The sequence below is a fragment of the Ambystoma mexicanum genome, chromosome 7q, assembly GCF_040938575.1.
Source record: "Ambystoma mexicanum isolate Mex_15411 chromosome 7q, UKY_AmexF1_1, whole genome shotgun sequence".
NCBI lineage: Eukaryota > Metazoa > Chordata > Amphibia > Caudata > Ambystomatidae > Ambystoma > Ambystoma mexicanum.
In genome coordinates this window covers 834514611-834538721 of record NC_090941.1, presented here as the reverse complement: position 1 = coordinate 834538721, position 24111 = coordinate 834514611, and the positions used below count along the sequence as shown (strand labels likewise).

The 24111-nt window shown below is 46.0% G+C and overlaps 1 protein-coding gene across 3 annotated transcripts in view; it reads left to right on the top strand.

Annotated features, from left to right (window-relative positions):
• The window catches only part of CEP57 (centrosomal protein 57), a 1562635-nt gene that overhangs the window by 1480606 nt on the left and 57918 nt on the right, over window positions 1–24111 (top strand). For 2 of the 3 annotated variants that reach the window (XM_069639189.1, XM_069639191.1), the window contains one exon: window positions 12087–12167. The exons of the other annotated variant lie outside the window; for it this stretch is intronic. In XM_069639189.1, the coding sequence (XP_069495290.1) occupies window positions 12087–12167 (81 nt within the window). The remainder of the gene's footprint in view (window positions 1–12086; window positions 12168–24111) is intronic. 3 annotated transcript variants of the gene reach the window in all.

Genomic DNA, 24111 nt, shown 5'->3' with positions numbered 1-24111 from the left:
CACACTAGCTCAGGCGGATGATGGGAAGGATCTATGGGAGAATACCAAATTGTTTACTGCAATGTCGAAAATCTTGCATGTAAAACACATTTTCTGGTGTTTTAAATGCGCGGGAGACCACCCACAACCGCCCCCTCCACATCCACCCACTTTATTAAATACCCATACCCATCGTCCCCCACACATCTATTTTTGGGGAGGGAAAGCGCTGTTTTGGATGCACGGTTTTCTACCTCGCAGTAATGGGATTCCATTTTTTATAGTGATACCGGTGGGAAGAGCTCAGACACTGTTCTTGCTCAGTACTTTAGCTTGTTTCAGATAATGCCAACACATGTTCATGCTTTTTCATTACAGCAGCTCTTTTAAGAAATTCAGGTACTGTCCCAAAACATAGCAGTCCTGCTAAGAAATGTGGGCATGATGCAATCAGCCTTGCTTTGAATAAGTGGCACTGTGTCATGATATGCGTATAGCAGCTCCGCTGATAAATTAGGCTGCTTTCCCTGAATATATAGCAGTCCTGTTGAGAGGTAGCGGTATAACCTGTGCCACTGAAAATATGTACAGTACTGCTTCTACCTGCATCCATTATACCCGCTTGTGATGGGCGGTGGTCACAAAGGAAGTTAAAGTAAAGATCAGACCATAAGCCCAGCTATTCCTTGCTCTCTAAGACAACAAACTAGTACAGTCCCCTTTCATGCATGCGCATACGCACGAACACATGCAATCTTAAGACTAAAAATAACACATCTTCATATAGAACACCAAAAGCTTTAAAAGCAATTGATATGCTTCTGTGATGGAAAGAACACCAAGTATGAAATATTCATGCTGCTGCAACTGCGCTGCCTTTATTAAAGCTGATTAAAACAGAGGGAAAAAATGAAGCACAAATGCAGTCCTTGTTTAAGAAATTTTTCATTGTACACAATACTACATGTGTCCTAAAGCAATGTGAAAAGCATGTTCATGATTCAAAATGCTTCAATAACACTGTACCCTACAAAATGAAGGCAGCTGAACAAAGTGAACAAAACACAAAGTCCCTGCTCCAATACTCAAAGTATTATCTTGATAGAATTATTAAGTGTTGAAAAATAAACCGACCAGGACTCTTCCCAGATGCGGCTTTTAAGGAGCTGTGTGGTTTGCTAAAGTAAAGAGTGGATTTGCAAGCTGCTGCTGGCCAGGCTGTCATAAGTGAACTCCATGATTTATGGTGGGGCTGCTATAAATAGCCTACGTAAGCTGTACGCAAAGAAGAATGAAAAGGGCTGTATTGACAAGATTTCTATGCGGAAAAAGGGCTGATACGCACCTTATCTGGAGGGATGTACATATCTGGTCAGGACATTTTGGAGGAAGACGGACTGAAACAAGCAAATAATGATTGAGAGCTTCACTCTAAGGTCGTAGCGCAACTGTTTGATCGATTGGTGCACGCCACAGGTGGATCTTTTTGCGCCCCTAGCAACACCAAGAGCATAGACTTTGTCTCCATCAATGGCATTAGTCATGGCTTCTTCAGGGAAGACATTCATATCTCATGGTTGGGTATGTTGAACTATGCCTTTTTCCCCAATTGCCCTCATACCCAAAGTAATCCTCAAGTGGAATCCTTCAGAGTGACTCCCTGATGCCAGTGACCCCCTCCCCATTGGCCAGCCATATATAAGTTTTCAAACCTCAAGGTTCTTGCCCGTCAAGACTTAACATTTCTCACAAAATGTACTCTGATTGTCTTGCAGGTGGATTTGGAGGGTAGGTTTTCCACCCCTGCCGCTCAATCATGAAACTTACTGCTCTGGTTTCTGAAGAGCTGACTCTGGGGCACCTTGGATCCCTCTCAGGAAAATTAGTTATTCAGGCGACCCAAAAATAATTGACTAGGGGCCAATACAGGAGTTAAATGACTTAGCTTGTCGCACTGTTCTTTGGATTTGAAGCTGTATCTTCTTCTGTGCTTGCTGGATCAAGTCCTTTCCTTTCTTTCTGACTTGGCTGAACTCGGGCTACAGATAGACTTCAGTTGCACAGATTTGGTGGCTATTGGAACCTACAGAAATTGCTCTTCATTTGACTTCTCAATGGCACATCTGGTGACCAAGAGAAAGGTTGATGGGCTGGCTAGGGGCTGTTTTCGACCATGCAAGTTCCCCGCCCAGTTTGAGATCTGAGCATTGTATTAGCAGCTTTCTCTCATAAGGCATTCAAGCATATGGTCTCCTCAAGTACAAGACTGGCCACTTATGAGATGATATCTTGGTGGAAGTGACATCAGCACAGTACATCATTGAGATTGAGACCTGAGGCCGGCAGAGTTCCTTGAATCTCGCTCCTGCTCCCATTTTCATGCTGCATGCAAGAGGAATTTACTGCACGTATTCCTGCACTTCTCCCTTAATCTTCTAAACAGTCTGTAATACACATTCATGATGCTTGCAATATTTGTTTCTTGCTTCCTCCCTTCTCCAATGAAATATTAGAATTATAAAAAGACAGAAACTGATGTTTGAGTTGGAAGCTAGGACTCGTGATGGGCTCTTGCGTGCAATACAGTTCCGGCCTCATCGAAGTTCCTTAAAAGTACAGAGTTGCATTGTGGCCTTCTGTGGTGAGCTCCTACCTTGGCCATGGTAGGGCTGGCAAGAGTCCTCCCTGCTCCATCTGCGGATCCAGAATCGGGAGCAAGAGGCTGAAACAAGGCCCCCATGGGCCCCAACATCACTCCAAGGGACAGGTAAGAGACTTCATCACAACGTCCTCAACTAGAAAACGTTTCACTTTCAAAAGGGGGTGGGGGACTGACTTGTATCAAAACTACCTTTCTCCAGCATATGGTCTGGCATGGATTCACTTGCTCATGAATATTACCTGTCGTCAGGCTGCAAATCCTCAGTAAAAGAAAAAACAATTAGACTTTCACTTAAAAACTGTATTTCTCCTGTATACCAATCACTGTCCTATGGGTCATACTCCCCACCTCACCCATCCAATGACAGTCCTCTCCCTAAGCCCCTCCTCTGGCCGCCATCTTCAGATTTTTACTGCACTCTTCAGTATTGGGAGTCCTCCGGTTTGCTCTGAGCTATTTGTGCATTTTCTTGTGTTTTTGACGGAAAAAGTTCTATTTTGGTTTCAAGGAAGCCTGTGTGCTCTCTTCTTCATCTGCTGACAGCGGGGGATCTGTTGTCTGTGAAGTTTTGCGCCCCTCAAGGGCGAAGATCGTCAAAGATTCTTCAATGCCTTTGGGCCTACTTCGCGCCCTCTGACCATGATGGAGGAAAAGGAGGGAAGGTCCCTCTTGAGGCCCTGCACCAAATGCGGACTGCGGAACGTGTTCGAGGAGGACAAGCACCTGCAATGCCTCTACTGCCTGCACCCGAACCCCAAGGATGTAGAGGGCAAGATATGCCTTGGTTTCTCCAAGAAGATAACATTGGACAAGCATAGTAGGCTGGCGGCATGGCTTAAGAGTTGTTCCATTGTACAGTGCCTTGGTGTAAGGCGCTCTATAAATAAACAAATCAATCAATCAACGCCAAGGCCTCTGATCCGTGCCCCGACCAGGGTCATGCCTCACCCAGGACCGGCTGGTCCGAGGAGCAGTCTTCTAAGTCCTTTAAGAGTGCCTTATCCGTGGGGGCCCAAGATAAGGACAAGAGCCGCAAGTCCGAGTCCACCAGGTTTGCCACGGAATTGGGTCCCAAAGTGGATAGGGCACAATTAGCGTCGCCCTCCGCCTCCATTGCCAGCCGACAATCAGGTACCTCTTCGAGGAGGAAGTCATCTACCCCTGATAAACTACGTGTGAAATCCGAGAAGCCGAGGGAGGAGAAGAAGGCCGAACATCGCAAGCGTTCTCAACCGGAACAGGCAAAGACCTCTTTGGCGACAGTTGACGACCGCTACTGCCACAACAGCTAAGGGTGCTGATCCTACGAGGGTAACTCCCACAGCTCAGAATATGTCCTTTCCCCCAAGGCATGACACCGCTCCAGTGACTTTGGCAAAGTCTGCAGGCACAGCTGAAGTGGTGAAACCGGTGCAGGCTCCGGTTCAAGACCCTCAGGGGGAAGAGGAGGCCGAGGCGAGCCCCGAAATAGCACTCACAGGCCGTCGCCCAAGCGATGGAGGTCTCGTCCATGCACAACGAAGATCAGGACTCCTTACATACAGTCCCGAGGACGTTGAAGAGGACTGTGATGACGGCGCAGAGCCTAGTTTTCCTCTTCTGCTATCTCAACCAAGGGACATTTCCTTAGATATTATGTCGACTCTACACACCTTGGTGTCAGTGATCCAAATGATGATGGCTCTGGTACCTGTGGTCTCCCAGGTCCCCGATCAGCCACAAGTGAAGAAGAGGAAGCGTCATCTAATGCCCCCATTTCAACCTCCGCCACCATGCTGGGTCCCTTCTCCCCCAGCAGACCCAGACACGGGGATGGATACGGCCACAGCGACGGATGATGAGGATATCGTCGCAGCGGATGGTGAATCTCTGCACGTGGATGCTCCACATAGGGTGTTCCCACTGGATGAGGTAGGATCATTCCACTCCAAGCTATTCCAGCTGGTGCCTGAGGAAACCAAGAAGGAGGGCTTTTTGTACCAGAGGTGCAAGGCCAAGAGGAAGACGATCATGGCACTGCCCTTTCTGGACAATATTTAGGATGAGGGCTTGGACCTCATGAAGAACCCTTGCATGACTCCAGTCAAACGAGATTGGCTGGAGAAGAAATATAGGGCACCGGACTACGCACCCAAGTGCCTGATGTCGCAGCCATCGCTGGATTCGGTGGTATCGGCGGCCGCAATGTAGCGGTCCGCCAACTTGTCCTCGTCATTTACGGTCCCTCTGCACAGTGAGGGGAAAAGGATGGACGCATGGGAAAGAAGGTGATTTACACTGCGGCGTATACTATCAAGGTGCCCAACGTACTGTCGACCCTGGCCAGGTACGACAGGGAGTTGTGGTACAAGCTGGTGCCGATTCTGGAGTTCCTCCCTGGCGATAAGAAGATGGAGGCAATCGCTCTCTACCCGGAAGGGGAAGTGGCGTCGGATCACGTCATCACAGTGACATTGGGCGTTGCCAACACTGGGTTCTGACAAATGGGGAACAGTGTCTGCCTTTGTTGCCAAGGTTGGATGAAAGCCATCAATTTCCATCAGGAGGCCCAGGCAAAGGTGCTAGACATGCCCTTCGACAGGGAGAAGCTTTTTGGGAAGGCCGTCGACGCGTCCCTTCAGGCCATCAAAGTGGATATGGAGACGGCCCATTCCCTGGGCACTCTCTAGCAACACTGCTCTTCTTTTCGCTCCTCCAGGGGAAAGTTGAGCAGGTCTTCCAAAGGTTTCTCAGCATTGTAATGACAGCCTTCCAGATTCACAACCCAGGAAGCCTACAGAGGCCGTTCCCAGGCCTACGGTAGTGGTGGACAGGGTTGCCAGTGCCGAAGCAAGCCTGAACTGGCTGGGACATCGGGCCCCCACTCATGCAACCCAGTGGGAGGCCGGCTGACAAGGTTTTTCAGCGAATGGCGAAAGATCACCACTGACAGATGGGTGTTGAACGCTCTTGCCCAAGGACACACCCTGGAGTTTCAATGCAGGTGACCGCGTATCCCTCCAGTTGCCCGTCAGCAGTAGCGCATCCCTCCGCTCCTGGAAGAGGTACGGGCCATGCTGCGAAAAGGGGCGATAGAGAAGACGGGGCTGGTGGCCCATCCTAGACCTACAGCGTCTGAACAAATAACTAAAGTCCAAAAAATCAGGATGGTCCTGTTGTTAACACGTGCTCGGCCAACTGGATAGAGGAAACTTCTTGACTTTGTTGGATCTGGTGGACGCCTACTTCTACGCCCCCATTCACAAGAAACATTGAATGTGTCTCTGTTTTGTGGTGCAGGTAAGACACTACCAGTTCAAGGTCCTACCTTTCGGCTTGAAGTCGGCCCCCAGAGTGTTCACGAAATGCCTGCCGCCAGTGGCGGCTCATCTACGTCTACAGGGCATACACGTATACCCGTACCTGGATGACTGGCTGATTCGCAACTGCTCGCCGGTGCTGGCCAAAGAACACACAGATGTGACCGTCCTGCTAATAGGATCTGGGATTCTCTGTCAACTATCCAAAGTCCTGCTTAACGCCATCACAGAATGCGCTCTTCCTAGGTGCCAGACTCAATATGGTGTCTTGCCTGGCGTTGCCCTAGGAGGAGCGGATAGCAGTCATTCTCGGAAAGGTGCAACGCCTGTCATCGACGAAGATGACTACGGTGCTGGCCATCAAGTCGTTAGTGGGCATGATGTCGACCTGCATCTTCTTCGTCCGGCTCTGCAGGTTGCAAATGGGACCCCTTCAGGAATTCCTGGACGCCCACTTTATACAGGTGTTCGGAAGCATCACGGACAAGATCTCGCTCAACGATGGGTTCTGTCGGTTGATAGTATGGTGGGGCGTTCCCTCCAACATCGCCCAAGGCATGGGATTTCAAAGCTCGCAATACCAGGAAACGGTCACCATGAATGCCTCTCTAGAGGGATGGGGCCTCTGGCTGCCGAAGGAGAAGGATCTTCATATCAACATCCTGGAGCTACGAGCTGGGTTCTGGGCCCTCAAGTTGTTCCTACCGTCTCTGAAAGGCAAGGTGGTGAGGATCTTCACGGACAACACCACCACCACCATTTTCTACTTCAGGAAGCAAGGGGGCACTCGATCCCCAGTGCAGGATTTGTGGCGCTGGGCCTTCAGACAGGGGATGTTCCTCTTCCTCCTGGCGGAGTCGAGAACACCATTGCACCATCCTGCCACAAGTGGAAGCTTTGTCAGGATCAGGTGGACCGCCTGTACGTCAAGTGGGGCAGGCCCCAAATAAAACTGATTGCGACGGACGTGAATTCCAAATGCCAGAAGTTTGCCAGCAGGTTCCACCTGCCGAGGAGCCTGGGGCACGCATTCTCTTTCCTGTTGGAAGGGCTGTTCCTGTACGCGTTCCCGCCATTCCCATTCCTACTACGAGTCATCGACACACTGACAGTGTCCTTGCAAGATGATACTCATCATCCCGGCATGGCCGCAGCAGAATTGGTATCCGGACCTTCTCAGCCTGTCAGCGTCGCCGCCGATAAAGCTGCTGCTGGTTCTGGATCTTCTCACCAGTGAAAGAGGCGCAGTCCTGCATCACGACCCAGGATCGCTTAACCTGAGGGCTTGGGTCCTGCAGCCCTAGAGTTTGGAGGATATCAGTTGCATGTGGACTGCAGGCAGGCCCTGCCAAGGCCAGAGCGTTGGCAACTTTTGAAGTGCTACGGTCACAAGTGGAAGCATTTCGTTCCGCGTTGCCAATCTCAGAAGAAAACCCCTCTGAGGGTCATGGCCCTGCAGGTTCCTCTTTACTTGCTATCCTTGGCCAAGGCCGGACTCGTGCACGCCTCTATCAAGGTGCATCTGGCAGCTATCTCCCACTGTACCAGATCTCCAGGAAGATCTTCACTTTGGTCCCATTGACTCGTAAGGAATTTCTCGAGGGACGTTTACGATCTTTACCGCCAGTGAAGGCTCCTGCCCCGGCGTGGGAACTCAACATGGTTCTGACGAGGCTCATGGGAGGTCCCCTTCGAGTCTATGCATCAGGCGACTCTCAAGTTCCTCTTGTGGAAAGCAGCTTTCCTTGTGGCCCTCTGCCAGTAGGGTGGGTGAGATCCAGGCCCTATCCTTCAAGCAACCATACCTGACTTTCCACGAATCGAGGGTGGTGCTGCGTACGCACCCCTCCTTCATGCTGAAGGTTCTGTCGAAATTCCACCTCAAAGAACCTTTGTTGTTACCTGTTTATTTACCCCCCAAAACCTTTGTCACCAGCGGAAAGGGCCTTGCACATGCTGGACTTTGCTCACGCCTTGACACGCACAAAGAGTATTCGGAAGACTTCACAGCTGTTTGTTAACTTTGGTCCTGTGAACCATGGGAAGGCCCTGTCCAAGGCTTCCATTTAAAGGTGGCTCTCCGGCTGCATCACACACTGTCATCGGTTGGCTAACCGACCGCTGCCCAGCTGTTTGAGAGCCCTCTCCACCAGAGCAATCGCTGCGACGACAGCGTTCCTGTCTGGTGTGCCCTTGCTGGACATCTGTAGGGCTGCGACGTGGAGGCCCACGCACACCTTAACGAGGTTCTTCTGCATCAACAGGGATTCTACGGAGGAGTCTAGAGTTAGCCAAGCAGTGCTACGAAACCTGTTCGCTTGAGGTGAGACTGTTCCGGAGGTAAGAATTAATTGCTTCTGTTGAGCCTTGCCACCTTCGTGGTTGTGTAATGTTGTACTGCTATGTATTCGTTATTCATGAGCATGTGAATCCATGCCAGACCCCATGCGTGTGAAAGTTTAAGTTACTCACCTGTAACTATTGTTCTCCAGCATGGGTCTGGCATGTCTTTACATGGGAACCCTCCCTCCGTCCCCTCTGCGGCTGTTCTTGGTCATACTGCCACTTTACGTGCTTACCAAATCTGAAGATGGCTGCCAGAGACGGGGCTTAGGGAGAGGACTCTAATTGGATGGGGGCAGTATGACCCAGAGGACAGTGATTGTTTTAGAGCAGAAATATAGTTTTTAAGTGAAAGTGAAACTGTTTTTTCTTTTACAGAGGATTCCCAGCCTGACAACAGGGAATATTCATGAGCACGTGAATCCTTGCCAGACCCATGCTGGAGAACAATAGTTACAGGTAAGTAACTTAAACCTTATGCACTGAGCAGCACAGTTTAATATCCATCGAAGCTTTGATTGACACCCAGTGTAATAGAATAGATGTGGCTGTCTTTTCCAAAGGCTACCCACCAGCCTTACTAGAAACAGTGCTGCTATAGCTATGTTTCATGCTAGAATTCCTATCCAGTATATTTGCTAGATTTTATTCTAAGTTAAAGCATCGGTTTCCATCTCTCTTGGCCTTCTCATTATGTTACTGTGTTTTAATCTATTCTTGTGAACCAATGAAAGATCCAGTGCATTACAAAGATTAACTTAATTACAGTTCTCCATCATTGATATTTTTCATGGATTCTCAATAATCCACCCTTCTATACTGCATGGCAAGTAGTTACAATGTTAATACTACATGAACACTAAAGTATATTTAAAGATGACCTCCAGAGGTGGAGCCTAATCCACTCCACCTCATTGGCCAACTAATAAAATACCCACAATAAGATGGCTAGCCTGCACATATGAGTTTCTTGTTGCATTACTATTGGCTTAATGTTACTCAGGGTTGCCAGAGTGACAACAGGAAGTATTCAAAGTATGTGAATCTATGAAAGGTCCCAAAGCTGGCAAACCACAGAGGCAAGATAGGGAGCCCCTTCCCATGAGGCCAGGGAGGTGAGGCCGCTATCCGATAGTCCACATGCGGGAGGTGCTCAGTGGGTGGATCTCATGGGAAGGAAGCGCTCATGCGATTTGTGACAACCTGGGGAGAACATGTTATCCCCATAACCCACCACATCCTGAGACTCCTTCCTACCCCTCTCCCACCAACACTTTTCCTAGTGTTCCTATGTGTTTTTGTCATACCATAGGAAGTACTGGGATGAGGAAGACTGTAGACTCCTCAAGGGACATGTATCCCCGAAGTACTGAGATGAGGGAAAGAGCAATTGACTGCCTCAAAGACCTCAAGATCAGTACTGGGATGAAGAAGTGCGGAAGCATAGAGAGCAGTTACAAGACCGTGAATGAACAGTCTTCGTTTCTCTCACAACCTGATCGGACAGAGCTCATTCAAAACTGAAGAGGGAAGCCAAGAAGGGGAGATAAGCCCTCCCTGGAGGAACCACGAGACTGGAGGCAGACCGGGGCGTAGAACAGGAGAAGTTGTTGTTGGGGATGCTGCCCTGCAGGCAGAGCTGTCCCTATCTGGTCCACTGTGGAGAGACTGGCCGGAGCCGTGGAGAAGCAGGCGTCCAGACACGAGGATCAGCTGGAAAGTGCGGTCCACAGGAGACGCGCAGCCCGTAGGGAACCCAAAACTGTGGAGCCGCTGCTGCACACCAGAAAGCAGCAGGGGCCGCAAGAGGCACGAAAGGACACAGAGGAGAGCCTGTGACCTGCCGAAAAACACTGGTAAACCCCTTTCAGCTACCTGGGTTGCTGGGAAGGTTGGTGGACATCCAAAAGGGCTAACAAGCATTTGAGTGCAGGTCAGGGACGCACACCCTTTTAAGAACAGTAACCTAAGTCATCTTCATAGTCACAGTACCTGGCACGATAGTGAACCAGGATTGCTGCACCAAGACTGGAGGAATACACTGGTCTAGGACCCGTACCCATAAGACTGGGAGCTCATGTGAACTTATTTAAGTGCCAGGGGGTGAAGGGAGGCATTTCACCTGGTAATATTAAACAGTGAATTGTGAAAGCCAAAAGTGGCAAAGAAATATTGAATTGTGAAGGCCAAAAGGAGCAAAGAAGCCAGGGGAAGGCAGGCGTTCCCACTGCCAGTGTGAACTGCGTGTGAAAGTCCAAGAAGGGCCTGCGGGAAGGGAGTAATTTCGCCCAGCCCTTGTGAACTGTGAAGCCATGAAACCTTAGGAGAAGGAAGCAATAACTCCTGGTGATTTTCCCAAAGATTGTGTATCGTAAAGCCAGTAAGACAGATAAAGGCCCGAGGAAGGGAGTCATTCCCCAGGCACTGTGAGAACATTGAGAACCAAATACCTGGAGAAGGGAGGCATTCTCTAGGAACCCATTAGTGAAACAAAACTATGGCCAATATGGGATGGTGATTCATTGGAACTTTTTCTTTTGAATTGGAACTGAAACCTTACGGCACCACAAGCTGGAACTTTGTTTTCCTCAGAAAGGAACTTAGACCTGGGGGAAGGGAGTCATTCTCACAGGTGAAATTCCCCCTACGATTGGAACTATGTCTCATTATCCAGAATGAGGGAGTCATTGTTCTGGACCAAGAAGATCCATTACCCTTTTCTTATTAGTTACAAGTGTGAGGGGTAGGCATTTTGACACAACTTTATACTGTTTTTATTTACTTGAACGTTCTGACCGATTCCTTAGTTCTAGTAGAGGCAGGGAAACACCTGTTAGAGTTAGGGAGAGAAAGGTTTCCTCTTTATTCTTACTTGAATAAAAGTCTTTGCCAACCACTGTGCCACCATTGTGTCAGACTCGTACTCCTGCACCTTTATAATACTCATTTCTATTTTGGAATCTGAGTGGAAAATCTTGAGCTTGACACCAGCTCCCCCCAAGGTAAAGGGTAATTTCTGCCTCCGAAGCAAACATTTTGAATCTGAAAACTGCTTTGTTGTAATCCGTATGGAGTCCAGCACCTGACTGTACTTGGTAACAATGATGTACTTAGTTACACAGGTTGAGGCATATTGCCTGCTGTTGGAATGCTAATTGTAGTGTAGTAGCGCATATGCTCAATCATGAATAGTCCCACTTCATTCACTTAGAATATTCATATCAGTGGGCAGGAACTTTCAGACTTTTTACCAGGGGCAGAGATCTCAATTTGCAAGCTACTAGCCTAGCCTATAAAGTAATTCACCCCCTCAGTTCTCCACTTGCACACATCAGACCTTTTCTTACTTGGCAAGAGTCACTAATCACTCACAAATGGCTACTGTTAATTTTATTTTTTGCAGCCTTTTTTTGCGATGTCTTGAAGTATGTAGGGCTGATTCCTGCAGAGCACTACCAAATTCTATTAAACCGGTGCTTTCTTTCTAGTGGTAAAGCCAAAAAAGCAAACCATTTGGGTTTAAAATACAAAAAAGTAAATGTTCTAGCCCAAACATGCATGTTATGGCACTGGAAGTACCCATCGATGGTCTTGGGGATCTTTTCTAAATGTTGCATTTTATAAACAAATCACATCAGTATACGTCTGGGTCATTTATTTTTAAAAAAAGCCAAGTTTTCAGTCAATATTTTTGTTGTATTTGACTCATAAGAGACTGTAAAAGCCCAAACCAAACTTTAAAAAAAACGTTAAGTGAGTACTTGGATCACACTAAAACATTGACTCATATCTTTTTGTTCCAGATTTATATTTCATTCCTGTGGAGAAATAAGCATTTGAAGTTTTTGAAAAATCCTCCTGGAGAAACTCTTCCACCATTAAAGGTTTAAATAAAACACAGTGCCATTGTGCCTTTTCTTATTTTATTTTATTTTTGGAGTTTGGTAAAGCACCCCAACATGCATAACAAGATAGTTCAGAGCACTTGGGGAAAGGGGTGTGGGAATTGGGTTAGATAATTGGATGAGGGTTAAGCACATTTACATAGTGTAGAAACAGTCAAAATTGTTGGTGTGCCGAGTAAACGGTCAATTCCCCTTTAGGTACAATGAAGGGTTTATGGAATTAGTTATTAACTTTCCACAGAAAGTGTCAATAGGACCTGGTTTGAGTTTGATCACAATGGAGTGAACCATGTTTGGTAAGCAGAGTTTGCTGAAAATGCCTAAAAAATCAATTTAAAAAAGCTTAGATGTTTCGGTTCAAGTTTTATTGTCAATGGCAGGAAATTCCAAAGTTTCTGCTTTGCGGCTGAAACTGCTCTCCTGCCTTGTCTTTCGGTATGGTGTAGTTTATTTGCTTTGCTGTACCTTAAGGTTCTCTTTAGTCTGTATTTATTGAGTTGTTTGGAGTTGTAGCTCATGTTCCAGGATACCCCTTTAATGATGAGCATTACTTTGAATTTAATCCCTTCATAGATAGGTAGCCAGTGACGTTATTTGAATACCCGTGGCACATGATTGCCTTTCTGTAAACCAAAGATGAGGCAAGCTGCTTGGTTTTGAATCACCTGGAGGTGAGCAATCTGTTTTTTTGGAGGGCCAAGACACAACTAAAATGTGGTTACAGTGCACTTGCTGGTTCATTTCCAGTCCTTGTAAAGCTATTAACATCAGTGTGAAGTAACAACTGCTGTCGACAGATGAGATCTGATGCTTGAAATGTAGCTTCTGATGAAAGATTACTCCCAGGTTTCTTACTTCAGACACAGGAGTAAGGAATGGTCTGATGTCATTGGGCCACAACTAGGACGGGACAGCAATCGTAATTGGCCCACATAGAATAGTTTTTGTTTTGCCTAGGTTTAGAAGTTGGCTGTTGAACATCCAGTCTTTGACGACAGACCACCAGCAGTGAGACACTGGGTAGATTGCTAGCCTGAACTATGTTCAAGGGCATTCTTAATTGACGTAGATGGTAAAGGTCAACTTGAGATTGAGACTTTCCATCATGGAGCAGCAGTAGACGACAAACAGCCAGGATGAGAGGGATGATCCCTGAAGCATTCCACAATTGGTTTAGATAAACCAAGTCGGACGCCGTATTGCTTGTCATAAAATAGAACATAAAATAGTTAAAACATTTCACTGTAGTCTTGCAGCTGTTTCATCACAGTCCTTACAATCACTTTAGATTCAAAGAGGATGGTGGATACTTGATAGTTACAGCGATGTTGGGCTACCCTTGGCTTTCATGAACAGTGGGGAAATATTTGCTGACTAGTGCAGAGGATACCTAATCACAATGAGGCATTGGATAATGTTGCGACGGGGCTGACTGAGGTGTCCATGCGTGAGTGAATCAGGTTGGATGAGCAAGGTTCTACTATGATTTTGGATGGTTTACGTTTGCTAACTATTTTTAGCATGTCTTCTGCTCGATGAAAGTCGAGAAGAATGACCTTACCTGGCTCTTTCAGGTAGGTTATTCACCATAGGAGTTGTGAGACAGGCATGGTATCAAAAGAGAGACAGACTCAAAAGGGTTAGTTTGAAAACCTTTGTTTACTAAGGTTCCTAGGTTGGTGTAATGCCTGACCGGCCCTAACTATAAAGAGGTAATTCCCTTAACTGATGTTTCTAATGACTGTCTTTGTCTAATAGTCCAAAATAAAACTCTGTCTGTGTCTGAACCTATGCTTGCCCTCACTCTATACAGAAATGTAATAGGGAGTCTTTTTAAAAAGTAAAAATAGTGGTTCAACAAAAAGTGGGAAACCAGAGGCTGCTGTTTGGTCAATGTCACACAACTGAGTTCAATCAACAGGGCTGTTTGTAAGACCTTCTCCACAGTCCGCTTGTAGTTGTTCCAACATCTGTCAGTGTCTCTTTGAGTTCCTTGGGGTTCTCTCCCCCAAGCTTTAGCTCATTCAAGTTTCAAAACACCATGGAGAAAAAAATGTAACACAATTCATTTGTCATCAACTACCATGAGCTGAAAACACAATTCATTTGGTAAGATTGTCAGGGTTCCCTTCCCCCATGCTCCAATCCTTCCAATTCTACAAAGAAAACTAACAAGTCGATAACTTGGTTGGGTCTCTCAGGCTTCCCTTCCCCAAGCGTAGGCCTCTTCCAGCTTTCAAACACAAAACACAATGCATCACAGTTCCTTCTTAATTTCACAGGGCACCCTTCCCCAGGTTTAGACCTCTCTAATTCAAAACTCAAATTCAGCTTGTCCGGATGTACCTTTTCCTTATTGACAATCCTTTTCACATAGCATCCTTTCATGGGGTAGAATACGAGGCATTCGAAAACGCCAGGCTCTTTGCTTTTCCTAAGTGCAATTACTCATCTCTTGCTACCTTTTTCCCTTCAAATGCTTCCTGCACCCCTTTTCTTGTTCCTGCCATTCTGTGCTCACTTGCACTGTTTATTCTTGCTTTTCTTATCGTGCCCCTGGCACTTGTCCTTTACCCTTCTAGTGCTGTCATTCACCTTCTTTTCTGGTTTCCTTTTTGTCATGCCCATGGCACCTTTCCTTGACTCTTCCCGTGCCCCTCTACGTTACGGGCCACTCGCACCCTTGTGCCTTTCGTTACTTTCTCTCTCTTTCTGCTTTAATCAGTCTTTTACTCGCTTTCATCTCTGATCTGCTTTTTGTTTTACCTTTGGCTCTGTCCTGCCGCATTTATACTTTCTGCTAATTTTTGCTTTCAGCTTCACTTTCAGCCTTTTCACTTTTCTGCTTCACTCTTGCTGTCAACTGCGCTTTCAACTTTTACACTTTCCTTTCCTTGCAGTTCTGTGCTGCTTTTACTGTATGTGTGCCTTTCTGCTGCTCCGCTCTCATCCAAATGCAGGCTCCAGAGTTTCTCACATTCTCCATCAAACTCACCGGACAGCGTCGCATTGAGAGGCGATTCCTTCAAGAATCGCAGGGTTTCACCACCTGCACTTCAAGCACCCTTGGGGTCGGCACTGGCTCTAAGGGAACAAGCACTCTCCTGAACCTGGCCGGCAGAATGCAGGCTCTGCTTCTCCGTCTCCCTGGAGGCACGGCTCCCTCGCACCGCTGCAGCCTTTATTGCACACCGGGCCTGCGTCTCTGTACGCCATCCTCCTCCAGCCTGCAGCTCCTGCTTCTCTCTGCTCCTGGGCTCCTCCGGTCCATACTGCATCCCAAACTCGCTCATTTCTTTGTGTATGACCACACCTTGCATAGTGGACAAACCAGTCAAGTGGAGTCAGGTGTGAGTAGTTACTATTGAATGCTTGACCCTGCCTGACTCTGGGACAACCTGAGTTCTTTCTATTGTAGTTTTCCCTTACTTGCCCCATGTTATTCCTATGGGTAATTGTTACTGATCTTCGTTGCCTCCTCCTCGTCTCAGTATTTGTTGGAAATGGTGAGGGGCGATAAGATTGTAAACACCCCACAAAGGCTGAGGGAGAGTACATTAGTGTGTTTTCAGGATTGGGTGAATACCATGTCTCACCCTTGGGTATCCTCCTCCCGATATCCTGTGACCCTCCACTCAGGTGATCCTCCCTCACTTGTCCACCCCCAGGGTTGGGATCCAAAAGCAAAGGCCCTTACCTTGCCACCTGAATGGAAGATCCTGAGGGAGAGGGTGGGAGAATACGGTCTGGTTTCTCACAGAGTGCAGATGAGTATTTTTATATTTTTGACTTTGTTGTTGGAAGTTGAAGCCACATTATCCACTCGAGTTTGGGATATGTCTGGTTTGGAGGTAGTTTGTGAAAGACTGCTCATCTCCCTGAAATAGGGCAGTTGTTCTTTAAGTTTATTATTTGCTGCTTATGTTATCTGGTGGGTGAATATGGCTTTTTCCAGTTAATGGTGACTCTGTAGATACTGGCATGGTGAATACATTTACCTTTGTCATTGGGGTTTCGGACTCTGCCCAGACATGGTGTCCTCCATTGCCATTTTAATGGTGCCAATTAGTGGTCGAATCACCTGTTCCTTTTCAAAATGGCTTTAGGGTGTTTTGGCACTGGAGGTGATAGTAGGTTCTGTGTATTTGTTATTGCAGTGTGGAGGTCCTTTGGCCAGGCTTGCAGATCTCAAGTGTAGGTTGTGGCCTTGTGGATGAAAATTGTCTGCAAATGTATTTAACATTTTGTTCTCTAGTCTGAACGATATGTAATCTGTGTTCTGGCCATGATTACTAGACACTTTCATTGGCATTGGCTGGTGGTATTCTTCAATCAGGAAATGGTCTCACTAGCAAACATAGGCCCCGTGATGGAGTTTGATACTTGGCAATCAGAAGTGAATAAACATTAAATGTGTGACTGTGAGAGTAGGCTGGTGCCTAAATCCATTGTTTCAAATCGAAGTCTGCCATGGTGAATGTCAAGTCTTCAGCTAGCTTGGTTCCTGGGATGTCAAGCCTGGTATTGAAGTAACCTATTAGCAGGATGTTGTTGAAAGAGGTAAGTGCGGCTGCCAGGAAGTCTTCCTTTAATCATAAAGTATAGGTCATAACCTGGTGGGCAATAGGAAGTGATGTCGATGGGCAGGATGCAGGTATTTGTATGGGGGGGAGGTTTGAGGGATAGATAATCAAATGGTTTGAATTCTCCAAAGTATGAAGCATAGCATTTGAATGAAATTGGGTACATTCAGAAAGACCACCCATTTGTGTGTGTGTGCGTCAGCATGGCCAGGTTCTCCTCTTCCATCAGGCATCTAGTTTGCTGCCTTCTCTGTGGTCAATTGTACATTAATGCAGCTAAAATTGGATGAATGATCAAATGCTATGAAATGACATGACATGATAGGTTATTTATAACACGCTTAATACCCAGAGGTTTCTAAGCGCGGACCCAGGGATCGAACCTGTGGTGCTCTGCGTCGTCTTGCTTCCAAGGCGAGCACACTGCCCCCCAGCTATCCTCCCGGGACTCTTTTATCACAGGTCTTCTTCAGAGAATGACAAATTCAAGTTGAGGATTTGAGCTATCATAAGCCTTAGGTTGAAGAAGGGTGGAAGGCAGTAGAGGAGGGTTAATGACCAGAAGGATGGACCCATCTATACCTTGAACCTGAGGGATCGTATCCCTCAGAATCACTAGGACTAGTGATGGCTAGAGGCTGGGGTGATGTAATGAGTGATAATTGATGTGTAAGGGTAAGAAGGTTGTGTCGGATTCTCCAGAGGGCTCCCCTGGTACTAAACAATAGACAAGTTGGCTTTGAGTGTGATGGAGAATCTGACCTGGTATATAAGGTGACTATTTGTATTAGGTGCTTTACAATGAACATGCTCTGCAGGAATTATAACCATATGCTAGATGAGTGAGTGAAAATCAAGTTATCAGTGATTCTTAATCCTGATTTGGAGCATATATAATAATCAGCAACGAGTATGTTGGTTTTTTTTGTTGTTGCAAGGTGCAAGTTTTCAATTTCGTTTTACTATGCTTGATTGTTGATGGGAAAAGAACACCTCCCAGCAAACATTAAGTGAGGTATGATGGTTGTTGGCCAAGGTTTCAGTTCCTCCAACAGCGTTTCCAGTTTTAAAGGTTTAAATAGGACAAGTGTTCAAGGAGCACATTATGCTATCTACAATTATGTGACTATAAGTGAGAATTCTTTTTTTTTTATTATTAATTTTTATTGAAATTTACAGAAAACATACAAACATCAACCTTATCAGCATTGTAATTGTAGAATTCAACGCAAAGAATCCACACCCCCCAAACCATCCCCAACCTTCACAGAATTAAAAATGCAAAACAGACCAACTTATTATCACATGCCTTCCAAAAACCCACCCCACATTTCATCAAACAATTTCATTTTTTTGTTTCTGCAAAGGATCACCTTCTCAATCCTGGCGACCTGCCTCAAGTCCTCCACCCATTCTGAATAGGTCGGCCTCTCCTCACATTTCTATTTTCTCAAAACAATTCTTTTCGCAGAATTTGCAGCCCTGAAAAAACAGCATTTCTGTGGATAAGTGAGTTCGTCCACGTTATCATCCTCACCCAAGATGATAGTGTTGTAATCAAAATCCTCTTGCAGCAATAGAACCTCATTAATCTTCTCAGTGACCTTCCTCCAAAATGTCCTCAGTTCATAACAGTCCCAGATCAAGTGCTCAAAGGAGCCGACATCATGCTTACACCTCCAACAAGCCTCTGAGTCAATCATCCCCCTCGCATAAAGTCTTTGGGAAGTCCAAAACACACTATTAAGAATTTTGATTTGGCGGCATTGTTCTCCAAGATTAATGGAAGTCAGAGTCACGTTTTTACAAAGATACCTCCACCTCTCCACAGTCATTTCAGAGCCAAGGATCTCGGACCACTTAGTTAACAATCCCTCTGCTGGCGTGTACTGGTGGCCCAGATTTGTATATACCTTGGACGCCATACCACCTAATGCCTTATATTCAGGTAGCCATAACTGCCAACCACTGCCATTAACAGTTCCTTGGTTCCGCAGCAAACCTCTCAATTTTCTGTATTCACCCATTGTACAGTCTCCGAGATCTTTAATTTGTGCATTTGCCGTCTTCAATCAGATCACTCAGCCATAGTACACCACTCAGGAGCCAGTTCAACCACAATATCGGCTTCCCATTTAGCAAAATACCTGGATTCAGCCAGATAGGGATGTAATCATTATCACATACCTTGCGTTTACTCTTCTTCCATAGTTCCCTCCAACAAGTTCTCAGGAATTTCGTCGGTGGAAATGAGCGATAACCAGATCCATCCACTGTGGACAGCATGGCTCTAGGCGGTAACAGAGAAGAACTACTTGATTCCGCCAGTGTCCAAACATCCTCCGAATTTTCAATAAACAGAACCAGATGCCTGGCTCCAAAGGCGAGATCATAATTCTCAAAATCCGGAACCCCCAAACCCCCACAGTCTTGGGGCAGCTGTAATTTCCACAAACTGAGGCGTGGCTGTTTGTTCTCCCAGAGAAAAGACTGGATTAAACTCTCAATTTTCCTCTAATGGCCTTTTTTAACTTCCAGGGGAAGCACACTGAGCACATAGTTGATTTGTGGTGTCGAAGTCATTTTGATGGCATTCACTCTTCCCCAGAGACTCAATTTAAGTGCACTCCATCTCTTCAAGTCAAGCTCCAAAGACTGAATCACATGTGTAATATTGACATCCATTATTTTCGAGACATCATTCGTTAGCCAAATCCCAAGGTATCTCATTTTGTTTGGACACCACTTAAAGGGAAAGCCCTGCATCTTCAAAACAGTGCAAGTGGTTGATGCCGGCAGCGCTTCCGACTTTGTCCAATTGATCTTGTATCCGGAAACCTTGTTGAACTCATCGATCAACTCCATCAGCGCAGGAATGGAGCTCTCCACATTCTGAACCACCACCAACATGTCATCCGCATACAACCAAACTTTCTGGAAGGCGGCACCAAAGTGTATTCCCTCAATTCTATCCTCTTCTCTTATCCTCACAGCCAGTAATTCCATGGCGATCACAAACTAAATCGGCGACAGTGGACATCCTTGCCTCGTGCCTCTCAAGTTCAAATACTCTTGAATTCATGCCATTAGTCCGAACACAAGCAGTTGGCCGTGAATACAGCAGTCTTATCCATCCAATCATGGTATCTCCAAAACCAAAACTTTTCAATGTGCTTAAAAGATATGTCCATTCAATACGGTCGAAAGCTTTCTCAGCATCCAAGGATAACGTCACAACATCATTATGGTGTTCTTTGCTTTCATATAGTGTCAGCAACAATCGTCTCATATTCTCTGAAACATGTCTGCCTTTTACAAATCCAGATTGACTTACATCTATGATATCCATCAGTGCATTCTCAATTCTCAAAGCTAACGCCTTGGAGAAAATCTTGTTGTCCCTGTTCAATAAGCTGATCGGCCTATAGCTGCCAGTTTTCACCGATGTTTGTCCCTCCTTCAGAAAAACAGAGATTGAAGCATGCCTTGTTGAACTTGGAAGGATCCTATCCCTCAAAGAGGCTCGCAGCATCTCTAACATCAAAGCAAAGACCTCTTCTGGGAAAATTTTAAAAAGTTCAGCTGGTAGTCCATCCGGACCTGGAGACTTCCCAGAATTCAACGCATAAGCAGCCAACCTGAGATCCTCCACACTCAAATCTCTTTCCATACACTCCAAAGATTCCAAACTCACTTTCTTCAGATGGCAGTCCTCAATGAATTGTCCAATTGTACGCTCCGATAAGTTGGTTTCTGAGTACAGGGTTTTGTAATATGACAGAAATGCTGCATTAATCTCAGCTGGATCAAAAGTCACCGACCCATCCTGTCTTTCCACTGCATTGACGGATCTGCCATTAACCATAACCCTCAATCGATGTGCCAGAAGCCGATCACATTTTCACCTTTTTCATAGTAGTTACTTTTGGTTCTAAAAAGCAACCACTCAGCCTTTGAAGAATACAAATCTTCCAATCGTCTCCTTTTCTGCTTTAATACTTCTAAAGTCTCTCCTGAAAAGTCTTGCATATTATTTCTCTCAAGATCCCGAATGTCATCAGTAAGCTTTTTCACTTCTGCCTCTCTCATTTTTTTCTTTTTGCTTGACAAACCAATCAACAATCCTCGCATATATGATTTAAAGGCTTCCCACACAAACTCCACCCTGACTTCACCAGTCCAGTTCACAGATATAAAGAATCTCGCCTCTTGAACAATTTTGTCCACAATTTCATCATCGTCCAAGAGGGAAACATTCATCCGCCAGGTGTTAGAGTTAGGAACTGGGAAGGTCAATTGCAAGTCTATGGAGATTGGAGCATGATCCCAAATAAGTAGTGATCCAATGTCCCCCTTCGGAATGATTGTGTACAGAGGCCAGAGGTCATAAGGAGGTAAATTCTCGAGTAAGCATTATGCCTTGCAGAGAAGAAAGTATATTGTCTCATTGAAGGGTTTTGCAATCTCCAAACATCTGTGAGGTTCCATTCAGCAATTAGTCTCTTTAATGCTGTTCTTTTCAGATTGTTGGCACTGTCTGCACCCCCCACCTTTTATCAAGTTCAGGTTCCAAAACAACATTGAAGTCCCCTCCCAAGATTACATTAATCCCATTTACATTCTGCAACATTTGCGCTAATGCTACAAAAAACGACCATCACCCCCATTCAGAGCATATGTATTGCAGAAACAATACTGAGCATCCTGAATATGTGCAGTGACGCATACTATCCTTCCATCCCCATCCTTCTCACACTTCAACCCAGTGACCTGGAGACTCTTCCTAAAAAGAATACACACACCCCTAGAACCAGTAGTGAACGACGAACCATAAACATCACCAACCCACTCCTTTTTCCACTTATCTATATCCGCATCCAACAGATGAGTCTCGTAAAGCATCGCAACATCCACTCCCATCTCCCCTAGTTTACTCAAAATCACCTTCCTCTTGACAGCGCAATGTGCACCATTCACATTCCAAGATACCACCTTGAAATTCCTCTGATAAGTGCAAGACATGGGTAGATTCCGTTTCCCAATCCTTGCAATGAATTCACAAGACACAATACTACCTAAACCTATAGTCAAGTTAAGAAATAAAATAAAAAAAATAAAAACCCTCCTGGGCTTGAACCACTCAACCATCCAGAACATCCCTTCCAGCTATACGCAGAAAGGGACTACCCCCCCCTCCCTTTGGTCAGCCTATAGAAAGTCCCAAAATTTGCCACAGACCACATTTGGTCAAATCCAAAATGAATTTAAAAATACTATTTGGCCTAAATGAATTCCCACAACTCTCCAGCAAATGATAGCACAAATAAAAGCAATCCTGAGTAGACGCAACATTTCATACTCAAAACGCTATATACCACACCACAAATGAGCTCTGGTCGGTATCCAAAGAACCAGCTGTTCTGCACCTTCATGTCGTCGTCCAAGCATGGTATATTTGGAAGAAAACACCACAGCTGTAGGCCCATCAATCCCATATAAATGCACATGACTACCACTGCACTGCATTTCCCTCATCTCCCTATTAACTATTATATCATCCCATTTAACATGCTAGACTGCAGATCACTACAACTTTACACAAAGTGGGCTCATGATGGACTGGAAGGGATGGTCGGTGTTGGTATCTGGTCCGAGAAATGGTTGAATGGTGATTGCAGGTGCTGTGATGAGAATAGCAAGTACTTTGGCTCATGTACCTGAAAGCATCTGATGTCCCATGCTCACAGAAATGCAATACTAAATGCAACGGGAATGATTTTTATGCCCAGCTTGAAGTCGATAAAAATAAGCATTTTAAAAACATCCTATAAACTTGATTTTTACATACGCTGATTGAGCGCAAGGGGTATGTAAAGAAGTCCCCTGCTTGATTATGCGGCTATCTAGTAGGTGTCCAAGATTGGCAGGTACCTCTCCAAAGGTACCTCTCCAAACCAGAAGATGATGGACCCGAGATGGTATGAGGGGCTGCTGGTCACCCCCACTTAGTAGCTCCCTCCATAGGGAAAAGGACGGTCACGGGGACAGTGACAATGACACTGGCCTTTTAAGATACATCAGAATAGCACCCTAGCCACTATGGAAGTTACTAGACCATTATTAGAAAGGTCAGCAACCCACCCATTGCCAGCATCTCCGGGAATCTAGTACCAAGCGCCCCCTCATTTTCACAAAGCAATATACGAGAGACACTGTCCATATATATTATCTGGATTCCGAGCAGTACTAAGGAAATAAAGTGTGGTACGGTAGAAATTGCTGTCCCATGCAGCTTCATTTGCAGGCTTGCATAGGTGTCAGAAGGACTCGGAAAACTCTCTCCCAGTTGCGAAGTGCATTCACGCATGATGGCCAGCTGCACTGAGAATGCAGCCAACACTCTCTGCAAGCCGGGCATACACAAGGGAAGCGGGGAAAGTTAACCCACTTACCCCGCACTCACCCGCATTTTCATACGCCGACTTCAGTAAAGCAGCATACCACAGGGCCCATGCCTTTCTGCAGATAACATGCATGAAATCCAAATGGTGGACCAGTCATTTAAATATTTGGTTGCCTTTCCTGCTCAATTAGTGAGTCCATGTCAATCTACTGCCCCCAGCCAATCCAGTCCCTCACCAAATTGCCATCATTGGTGCAGGCCCGCACAAGGTACCCAACCCAGGGGGAGAAGTTACAGCACGATATACGTCCAGACTCTGGATCAAATAGCTTGGGTGTTTGGAGAAGTAGCTGCTGGTAAGAGTTTGGAGATGGCCTAAGAGGAGAAAGATCTTTGAAGTAAAACGGAGGCTGGAGAAGTTTGGAGAGTATGAAGAAGTTGGGACAAAGGAGACGTTTGCAGAGCAGGTTGGAGGTGACAGAATGAGGAGGTTGCTAAGCCTCAGGAGCCGGTGGCAAAAGGAATTAAAGGGGAGATTGGTGAACATCGGGTGGAGGTTGCTGAAAGAAATACTGAGGTTTTGTGTTCAAGATCAGGCAGAGGTGGGCAAGGGAAATGAGGAGGAGATGGATGAACATCAGAAATAGGTGGAAGGAAATGATGGGCAAGAGGGTGAAAAACATCTTAGAAGGTGCACGAGTGACATAAAGAGATTCCTGCTGAACATCAGAAGGTGGAACTTAGAAGGCTGTGAAATGTCCAGAGGAGGTGGTGGACTGTAAGTTCAGGAATATTTGAGGGGTCAGTTAGGCGCACATAAAGGAATAGTGAAAGAAACCCTGTTCCCAAGTGGTGGGAACAGGAATAAAAACATGGTGGAGTGCTGATGAAGGCCAAGGCCAGAAAATATAGGCCTTCAGGAAGGGAGACTGACCAC